Raw genomic sequence first — 10,336 nt, 5'->3', positions numbered from 1 at the left:
GTGGTTTTCGGGGCTGTGCGGGACCGAGGGCCTGGGCCGCGCGTTGGAGCCCCGCGGCCGGGTGTCCCCGGGGAGGGCTGTGTCGCGATCCTCGGTGACGCACCGCTCTGAGCTGTCTTCATCCCGACAGAGAGGCACCAGCGCTGTTAAAAGCACCTGGGGGGGATTTCTTTTTGGGGATTTGGGAAATGCTCCCTTTTAGCTAGTTCAGGTGTCTATTAGAAGGCAGATAATGAATGCTTTTGATACTGAGATTCATCTTCAGTGATGAAAATAGGATTTTTGAATTGCATGTCTCTGATTTCTCTCTTTAGACTGTACCTGATTCAGGAAAGAAGAACCATTCTGTCAGAAGCACGGTGCCTAAGCAGAGACATCTGTTGCCTGATCTTGACAACGACACACCACGGCTCATGCTCAAGAGAATCATCCGGACCCGTAGGTATCCTTTTTCAGGGAAGCAGAGAACAGAAGGACAGTGTTTTGATGCAGTTGAGAACAGGAGATGTTCTTTTGTAGCCTGTTATTCACACCCTGTTGTGCAGAACAGAAATACAGACCGTTATATGACTGATTCAGGTAAACGAGGAAGTGCTGCTGGGGCTGCTGAGTGAGGTGATTTTGTATTGATGAAATCATATTCTTGAAAATATTCTTCCCTTAGTCTTCGTGTTGTGAGCAAGCATGTAGTCCTAGTGCTGCCTTTAGCTGCAGGTTCGTATGTAAATTGTAGAGGCACAGGCTGTTGCAAACTTCACTTCAGCTCTCCTGCAGTACGTGGGACCCTGATGTGGCCGTTTGTCGTTGTTGGCTTTGTCACTGTGTGTGCCAGCCTTCCTAGGAGCAGAACCCCAACAGTTTTCACCAGGTCTTTGTTTTAACCTGTTAATAAATGTAAGTTACAGAATGTGGGGTGTATTTGACACCACTGCATTTTTGCGTTCTTGCTGGATTGAGTTGGAGAAAGGAAATGTTTTGGTTTGTTGGCAGAACCACAAGTTTCACCTCTGGCACCTTGGATATCTAAACATGAAGAAACAGAAGCAGCTCCATCAGAACTCCCATCTAAGAGGATTTCCAGCACGTAAGTAATTTTTTTTTATTTTAATTTTTTACACTACCAGCTACAGCTGCAGTTCCCACGATGGGATTGGGGAGCAGGATTTCTTTACTTATCTTTCAATGATCAGAATTTCATTCTGTCAGGTGGGATTTTCAGAAATTCCTTTCTAGCTTTAAAAATAGCATAGGAATCACTGGGGCCAGGGGTCTGAATAGCAAATACTGCAGGTTTGTCCTTAGTCCTCCTTAATATCTTTTTTGTAGTGGAACTGCTGGATGCAATAATTCTCCTGATGGAAATCTATTTTTCTTATTTGTCTCTGGTGTACTAAAATAGAAGTTCTTGGAGTTCTCCAAGGCTCCAGGCTGTGTGCTGACAATGCTGAGGTGCAATGAGTGACCGCTGTGTCTTGTATTCAGGACGCGAGCTGTGGTGGCTTTTTAAGGTGTTACTGCTTCTTGGTTGTCCTTGGTTTGGGCTGCGAGGGGTTATTTCCTTCCTGTGGAGTGGCTTGGGGTTGAGGTTTGCCTGTGGTTTTTATTCATGTTTACCTTCCATGAATATTCCAAATTAATAGGCCTGAGTGCATTGGAGAGGCTGAAGTGTGGTTTGTTTACTTCCACTTTGTTATGAAATAGAAGAAAAACCAGCAGTGGTGGTAGGTCTTAATTTGCTTTAGCCAGGTTTGTCACAACGCGTGTGGTTTCACTTTCTGTGGAATAGGGTAGACTGTTCTAAATAGTGTGATTTACAGCTAAACATTTTGCATTGACTATAAGCAACCTTAAACAGGTAATCTAAAATATTAGGTGAACTTCTGTCTTTCTGGGTTTTTTAAGAGAGGAAGAAAAATCTGTTTTCTGTAAGTGCGGTAGCTTGGGTCTTTGGTTTTTGTTTGTTAAAAAAGATGAGCAGTATTATTTTAATTCCTTCTTGATTTTGCTTCTTGTAGTTCTTTAACATCTCTGAATGTGCTTCTCATCAGCCTGTCTTAAATGAAAAGATCAGGTGGTTGGATCTCTGCAGTTTTATATTCCATATGTTAGCTAGTTCTTGAAGTTAAACAGTTATAAACTTGTAAAAAATATTATTACATTTTCCATAAAATTTAAGTATTTTTTAAAAAATTTCCTCACAGCCTTCCTTTAGTTGACGTGAGCTTTCTTGAATTTCAGAAGGCACGGCTTTCCCTAGTTGCAATAGCATCTACCAGGAGAGATAAAAAAAAATGAGCAGTCTTTTTTTCCCTGCTGCTTTACAGTTGATCCCCAGTACGTTCCAGCTGGTTGAATCTAATGCTTAGGCTTACGTTATGCTCATGAGAAATGAAACTTAGCTGTACTTCTGAGTGCTAGAGAATGGATTTTGTAAGGGGAAAAGACCTGTAGACATGATCCCCTCACCATTATTGCTCTATTGAAGCCACATTTGTTGCAGCAAAGGATCCAGAACGCTGCACCTGCTGAAGGCAGGCGCATGGCTGCGGGAGGGACGCTCTGCTCCCATCCCGCAGGATGCAGTGGAGTGCTGGCAGCAGCTCGCTGCGTGAATGGGGCCTTCATGAGAGGGGATTCTTGGAACTTCACAGTGAAGGGGGAAAAAAAACCTCAGGCTTATTTTCTGATCCTGATCCAGTGCCTGACTGGGATATTATATGGTACCTAATGTTTCATGGTGATGGCTTTTTCATTTACGCTGGAGTAGCTGGCAGACCTAGATGCTTCTGTGTGCTGCTAGGAGCAGAGAGCGATGGGACTCATTGGAAGTCCAAGCTTTTCCTCCAGTCTGACCTTTCTCAATTGTGTTGTGTTGAATGTATACTCGAGTTGTGATTCTCTTTGTGAAATGTACTTTGGTTAAGTAGGAAGGAATGACATGTTCCTACATTTGCTGAGCTAATCATCAATTAGTTCCTTACTTCTGCTGCAGGCAGGACAAATAATTTCAATTTGCTTTTCAGTGATGTTACAGGGACTTTTCTAGGGTAGCTAAGTGATAACGTTGTCCTTTCTTAAGGCTTGGTTTGTATTGGTAGGGTGGAAATGCAGCTGCCCGACCTTGCTCCTGAGGGCACACCTGTCACCGCGTTCCGTATGACTAAGAAGAGAAAGAAACTCAGGATTTCTGAATTTGAGAGAGCAGCAGACAAACGACTTCCCCAGCACCAAGGTAAGGCTGCAGTCCGAAATTACCTTGTTCAGCGCTGCATTTGCCGTCAACTGATTCTCATCTGCTACAGTTTACTTCTTAGTAGTTTCTCAGCTGGGCAGTTGTAGGTTTGGAAGCAAGACTGCAGTATCTTGTCCTAAGGGGAGGGCAGAGGTGGTAAAACCTCCTCCTATCAAATTTAAAATAAGCCTTTTTGAGCCAAGGCTCTGCCCTGACTGTATATGACCTCTTGACTGTTTTTCCAGTTTGGTGTTCTTGGAGTTTAGAAGTGTCTCCAAAGGGAGCAATCCCTGTTTTCCCCTCAATTCCAGAAACTTGAAAATGGAACAGGCTGCGTACTTTTTGTTGCATTTATGTCAAGTTATAAAGTTCTTGTTTGAGAAAGAGGGGGGTCTTGTAGTTTTATAAAAGAAATAATGTTTTGTATTGGAATAAGTCTTCCCTTTTAAACATAAATTTGCAAATTTGGTAAATACAACTTTCATTTTGGTTGCAGTTTAATAGAGGCAGATAAACCACCTCACCTTGGTTCGGTAGCAACTGGAGGAGAATTCAAGGGTGGGATTTGGGTCCGAATCACAGCCCCCAGTACCTTGCTCTGACTTGGAGACACTCTGTGTCTGTGTTTACACTGGGTAACTGATGTCCTCTCCTTTAGGCAAGATCTAGTTGGTGGAGTATGGAGGCTGATCCACCCGAAAGTGGACACCTACATCTGATTAATTGTGCTTGACTGTGATGGGGACATAGACACCTGTGTGTGAATGTTTTAATCTGGAGCTGAATCCCCCCCGACTCACCTGTCGTCAAAAAAACGACTTGTCGTTAGCCTGGTACCTGGTCTGAAAATGTTCTGATGAGATGTGAGCAGCTCTGTAAAAGCAGAGGGGGCATGCTCCAGGGTTTGCTAGTATGAGCGTGGCTATGTCACGGATCCTGTGTTACTTATGTTGTGTCACTGCTCTCCAGATCTGCTTTTGGATTTTTGTGACTTTGTGAGTAGAGCAGATTTGAGTTACAGTTTTGCCTGTGGAGTAGTTATCTGTAATTCTAAAGCTTCCAGGTGCTTTAATGTTTGGTTTGGGTTGCTGAAGGGTGGTTGTGGCTGAGGCCCTAGCCTGGCATCTTGCTATTGACGTGGTAAGATTAATATTGAGTGTGAGGGCATGTGCCATTTTAAATTTTGTTTGAAATAACTGTTTTATTACCCTTTCAGAAATTGCTTATTAGAATTCTCATACTCGGTTCTGAAGCGCAGACAAGAAGTTGTAAAGTGAACCTGTCATCTAATTCTGTTCTCACCAAAATGTAACTTTTGAAGATTATAGCATCACCAGCTCTACAAAGAGGGTGATCCACTGGGCCGTTCCTGTAGCCTGTTGTGTAGAGGGTAATTTCTCAGCGTAATTTCTCAACTAATGTGTCACAATTTTTTTTCTAGCTCAGTCAATGTTGGACAGCACTTTGGCTCGGTGAGTTTAAACTACGATGTCTTAAATTCTGTCTACCCAAACTATAGCTGCCTTGATTCCTCAGCTCTGTAGTTGTGAAGATCAGTATAGATACCTGGGTTCATGATTAAGACCTGTGATAACACAGTCATCTCACTCTGGTGATGGACTTTGACGGTGTTACACCACGTACCTTGTGATTTTTCAGAAATTGTGGCTCTGCACTGTATGCCCAGGTTGGTCTAGCTTGTATTCCTACTATTTCACCTTTCTCTTTGCAGCCCTTGCCTGTGGTCCCATGCAGAGTGATTCGTAGGGCTGTGTTCTGTGCTTCCTGACTTCTTGAATCCCCTGAACCCCGCTTTTCAATTGAGCTGCCTAGGGAGAGGGACAGGAGGTAGCTAAGTGCGGCCAGTCTCTTTAGGATGCAAAATATGTACAGTGAGATACATCTTTTCCAATGCTTTGCGTGTTTCTATCTTAGCTCCCATCTCCAGCAAGTTACAGTGTGCTGGTAGCTGCGCTGGGCTGTGAATACTGATACTAAGCAGCTTCTTAGACTCATTCTGAAGTCCTCCTGCCACCCTGCTGTCATCAAGAGGACATCTTTACTCTCAAACATTTTTCCCTTTTCTTTGTTATTGAAAATTTTTTAAATTCCTGAACCTTTGGTCAGATATATGGTTGCAGCCCTCTCGAGGTAGGAGGCTGTAAAGCAGTCTGTTTCCTGATCTCTGTGATACATATCCTGGTGTTAGGTGGTATCATTAAATTAAACTATTTCTTTAAAGTAGACAGGCATGTAATCTGCAAGGATTTTTTGGGGGAAATTTCTCCTAGCTAAGGGATTTGTGAAATGTCTCAAGTAAAAGGGGAGTGTGTAAGTTTGGAGAATTATTTATTCCCTCCTCTTTTTACAGATCTCTTCGCATGTCTCTTGGTTCCTTGATCCCACCAGACACAGTTGAAAAGAGAGGCTTGCTCCGGAGGCCAAAAAATCGCAAAGCAATTGACGTGGAAGCTTTTGAAGGCAGAGTGGAACAGAATGTACTGAAGAGAAAAGGTTTCTTTTGTGTTGTTACTTCTGTTTTGGGGGGGAGGGCCTTATATACGGTGGCTTCTAGAAGCAGTGACTGAAGTGTGGTCTGTATTTTACCATTTAAAGTCTCCTAGCACGTTCACAGAAATCCAGTGTAATTTGAGAATCAAAATTACAGTGAGGCTTTGCATCTCTAGGTGATTTGATTCTGTGCACTAAATACCTGCTCCAGCCAGTTTGGTGATTTATACCACAAGAATTGTTTGGGATCGTGTTCGTAACGGTGGGTACTGGGGAGATGGTCTGGTAGAGAAAGTTAGGGGTGCTGAAGTGTGATGATACAGGTTCAGTGCCTGGTCTGTGGAGGATGAGTAAAACTGTGTTGAATGACTTAAATTCATGCTTTGACTTAAGCAGGTCCTGGTAATAGATGCGTGTTGCCATGACCTTGAACAGTTTTTCACATAAAACTTGTTTTAAAACAACTTTATCTGAACAGCACAGAACGATCTTGTGGACTCACAACCAGCATCTGGGATTCAAGCAGCCACGCTGACAAGTGATGCGGAAATCATGCTGAGTAACACCGAGCTCTTTGTTCAGCCTCAGTTTGATGAACAGAGCCAAAATAAGCTTTCTGCTCTTGGAACTCCAGCACGGAGAAGCAAGATTTCTCATGCAGCTCAAGAGGAAGTAAGGCTGGCGGGCCTGGTATCCAGTGTGGGCACAAATGAGGGAAAGACCCAAAGATATTCTGAGGACTTAATCCTTGATCATGAGCATGTTGACAGAATGACTCATGTGTCTCCAAGAACACCTGCAAACGAGCGAGAAGATCAGCAGGATCATTCCCAGCAGAGCGACCCAATGGAACAGCTTTCTGTCTCAGAAGAGGTGGTGGCTGGCAGTGAGTACTATGAGTTAGGACTTGGGGTGTAGCAGGTATTACCTGAAATCACAGACTGAGTGAGGTTGGAAGGGACCTCTGGAGGTCATCTTTCTTGCCACCTGGAGCAAGTTGCCCAGGTCTGTGTCCAGGTGGCTTTTACATGTCTCTAAGGATGGAGGCTGCAAACTCAGGGCAACCTGTTGCTCAGTAACCCTCACAGTGAAAGAAATGTTTCCTGATGTTCAGACAGAGCCTCCTGTGTTCCAGTCTGTGCTTGTTGCCTCTTCTCCAGGCGCTGGGCACCACTCAAAAAAGCCTGCCTCCATCTGCTTTGCACCCTCCCTTCAGCTGCTTGCGTATCTTGATGAGATCCCCCCTGAGCCTTCTCTTCTCCAGGCTGAACAGTCCCGGCTCTTTCCACCTTTCCTCCTTGGAGAGATGCTCCAGGCCCTCTAATGTCCTGGTGGCCCTGGGCTGGACTCTCTCTCATTCCATCTCGCTCTTATACTGGGGAACCCAGAAGTGGGCACTGTAGATTGGTCACAAATATGGTGAGATAAGGAGATAATCCGTAGGAATTGTAGACTGCTAGTCTAGACCTTGCCCCAGTACGGTCATTTATGTGTTGCAGCTAACCGCTTTGCTGTGTCCAGGGCCTTAAAAATCCCTCGGCCAGAAGTGGTCACCTCCCTGCTCACTCCGCACCAATGCTTTGCAAGTCCTGTCACTTGCCAGTTTTTCCCTGGTGTTTGGTATCTCTTCTGCACCCGTTTCCCTCCAGATACCTTGTCCATGGGAGCACATTTTCCTCGTGTTACCCAGGCCAGCCCTGAGGCGTGGCTGTAAGTTTTCTGTTTAGTGACCCTGGGGCAGCTGCCAGGGCAGGATCTGCTGTAGGAAATGGCTTCGTGCACTTCTTCGATCAAAACTCCCTCTGCTTTCCATGAGGTATGGACAGCTAATGTTTCTTTTTTAATTGAGTTTTTTTTATGGTCCTTTGCCAAAAGCACCACAGAAAGGGTGTTTAAAGAATGGTTGGTGCATTCAGTACTGCTCAAGCCAGGAGAAGAGTTCTTGCCATGGAAAGCTTAGAAATTAACGACTGCCTGGTGGATTGTTGCACCATATTCTGCTTCTGGAGGGTTGTCTGTGGCAAGCTTGGTGGGAAAAGTTGTTTTGAAAGGCCAAGGGAAGAGACGAACCAGAAAAGGTTAGTTGCTCTGAAGAGACCCATGGCAGGCACTTTGAGGACAAATGGAGAGATAATGTGGAGAAGAGTGTGGAGCACATGGAACAGGGGACTGCATCAAATGAGAGGAAGAGGAGGGGGAGTGAGAGCGTATCTTAAAGATGCTGGAATTTGTAAGGCACTAATGACAAAAGTTAAGGGTTAAGTAGTTCTGTTTTACCAAAGGTAGCTGATGGCAATGTTGCTTCTCAGTGTGAACTGAAAAATAGTTGCAAGGGCTTTTCCAAATGGTTCCTAAGATACAACTCAGGGAGTTCACTTTGTTTTAAGTAAAGGAAGATCAGTTTCTTGTGTGGATTCCTCTCTCTGCTTGGCTGTTTTTTTACTTCAGAGGAAAACTAAAAGAAAGTTGAAAAAGATACTACCGGCCCATTAATGCTCTCCATTTCTAGCTGTTAATAGGTCCTCTTTGCCCTCCGGAGAGTCAGGTAAACGTTTGGGATCCTCGGTCACTCTAAAGCCCAAGAGCTCTTTCAGCATGTCTTTGAGAGAAGTTGTGTCCCATATAATTGAAGACCTAGATGTAAGCGATGCAGAAGAAGTGGAACAGGAGGAGATTTTCAGAGAGGGTAAGAAGTACTTTCAGTGTTGCAGGGGAATGGGGTACTTTAATCTGATTAAAACCAAGAGTTTTGCAGGTGACTTGCAGAGTAAAGAAAGACTTTATTGTGCAGGCGATGCTGGAGATAATTTAACTCACATCAGAGGCCCTGTGAGCATTTCCTGGTGAGCTGTCTAAAAGTATGCTGTGACTTGCTCCTGTGCTTTCTGGTCAGTATTTGCTGTGTTCACAGTGACTGCAAATGGAATGAAGGTTAATTTTTTTTTTTTGGTAGGTCTGCAGTACTGCTTATCTTCCCATAGGAAGGATGAATAGCTCCCTCTTGGCCAAGAGTACATCTGGCTAATCACTCGTGTTTGTATACGCTTTAAGCCATGCTGGCCTTTATCTTTCCCCAGTATTAACCAGCATCTTTTTTCTCTTAGGACAAGAGCTTAAAGGTTGCCCTCCCTTAAGTAATAAAGATTGTCACTAGCAGGTCAGGCGTCAGTACCTCCTTGTTCCTGGAAGAGAGCAAGGCATGCGAGTTGCCTGCTTTCACAAGTACATTCTCAGTTTTCTCTGAAATCCTTTTGCCTTAGAATAAGGTGGTAAGAACTCTGCAGAGATGCCGAGCGTGGCAGGTGTTACCCAGTCCTTACATAGAGCTTTGGGTCTGTGTGGACACACATTCCTGTGTTTTGTTGAATTCCATTTCCCAGGCTCCAGTTTAGGATCCTTTGTAAGTCTTTCCCATTGTTCCTTTGACGGTATCTGGAAATGAGAGAAGACCATTGCCATGCGGGTTTAGCTTTCCCTTGGCTTGCTTACAGCTGAAGTTTTGTATGAATTACTTTATGGCCATGTGGAAACTGAACGGTCTATAGAACCAAAAGTTTTGTTATTAAGAATTTTACACTGAATCCTGGCAGTGCCTGTCAGTAATTGCTTTCACATACCAGGTGTATCAGCAAAATGAGTTACGTTGCCTTTTTATCATCATAAGCCAGCCTTTTGATTCCACCAGTTCTTTTACACTGGTTCATTAAGATTGCAGATACTCTGTACCTCTAAATTTCCAGTTGCATAAGGTTGGCATCCTGTAATTTGATTTTTTTTTTATCCTGTTCTGATTTTACTTGGGTGCACCTGTGAGTGTGAAGTTTAAATGGGATGCGACTCTTGACACTGATGAAAGTCGCCTCAGAATTGTTCCAGTTCTGTGAACACCAGCTCAAAGCTTTGGGGTGGTCAGAAAAGCAAATAACGTGGAAAAAGTATTATGGAAATAAGTGGTGACAAAGCAGCACTGCGGACATCATTCTCATGCTCACTTTTTGAATATTGTGTGCAGTTCTAACCTCTCTTGTCTCTAAATAGATTTAACAGAGCTAGAGAAAGTGCCAAGAAAAACAGTTTTACCATTAACAAAAATCAAATATCGTTTGATAGCAATTTCTGTACATTGAGTGACTAAAGGACTGCTCAGCCTGGAAAATGTGGGGGAGAATCGCTGGTGCTGCTCTGCCCTAGGCACTCTTAGTGCCAAGTTGAGCTTTTGTCTTCTCCTCACAAAGGTAGTTCATACATCATTTCACTTTAGGCAAGGTTTTGCCCTGCGATGGTGTCGGGAGCCCAGTATTCTGGTTAGTGACAGTGGTATTACTGATTCTTGTGCTGCCTTTGGTCACATTTCCTTGTCCCCTTCACTGGGGCTTGGGGCTCCCAAGGCCTTGATGCTTGTACTTTTGAGTATGAAACCTCTCAGTCACTCCTTCATGGCTTTCTGGTTTTGGGCTCAGCCAAGATTTCCAAACCCTTTGGCAAGTGACACTACTCAAAGAGTTCCCACTAAGATTTCTCCAAATAATTACCCGTGTGGGTTTCTGCTGGACTTGAGCTGCATGGAAACAGGCGTGTGGAGTATAGTTTTAG

At 44.1% G+C, this 10,336-nt stretch overlaps 1 protein-coding gene across 1 annotated transcript in view; it reads left to right on the top strand.

The window, feature by feature from the left end:
• Nucleotides 1-413: 413 nt before the first annotated feature.
• Nucleotides 414-10,336, top strand: part of CENPT (centromere protein T) — a 16,443-nt gene continuing 6,520 nt past the window's right edge. Inside the window, exons 1-7 of the mRNA XM_010080830.1 lie at nucleotides 414-438; nucleotides 991-1,084; nucleotides 3,099-3,232; nucleotides 4,674-4,704; nucleotides 5,604-5,746; nucleotides 6,222-6,629; nucleotides 8,253-8,429. Coding sequence (XP_010079132.1) covers nucleotides 414-438; nucleotides 991-1,084; nucleotides 3,099-3,232; nucleotides 4,674-4,704; nucleotides 5,604-5,746; nucleotides 6,222-6,629; nucleotides 8,253-8,429 — 1,012 coding nt within the window. The remainder of the gene's footprint in view (nucleotides 439-990; nucleotides 1,085-3,098; nucleotides 3,233-4,673; nucleotides 4,705-5,603; nucleotides 5,747-6,221; nucleotides 6,630-8,252; nucleotides 8,430-10,336) is intronic.

This window comes from Pterocles gutturalis, unplaced genomic scaffold (assembly GCF_000699245.1).
Source record: "Pterocles gutturalis isolate BGI_N339 unplaced genomic scaffold, ASM69924v1 scaffold42074, whole genome shotgun sequence".
In the NCBI taxonomy this organism is placed as follows: Eukaryota; Metazoa; Chordata; class Aves; order Pterocliformes; family Pteroclidae; genus Pterocles; species Pterocles gutturalis.
Note: the sequence above shows the minus strand (reverse complement) of the source record. Positions and strands in the feature narration are given on the sequence as shown.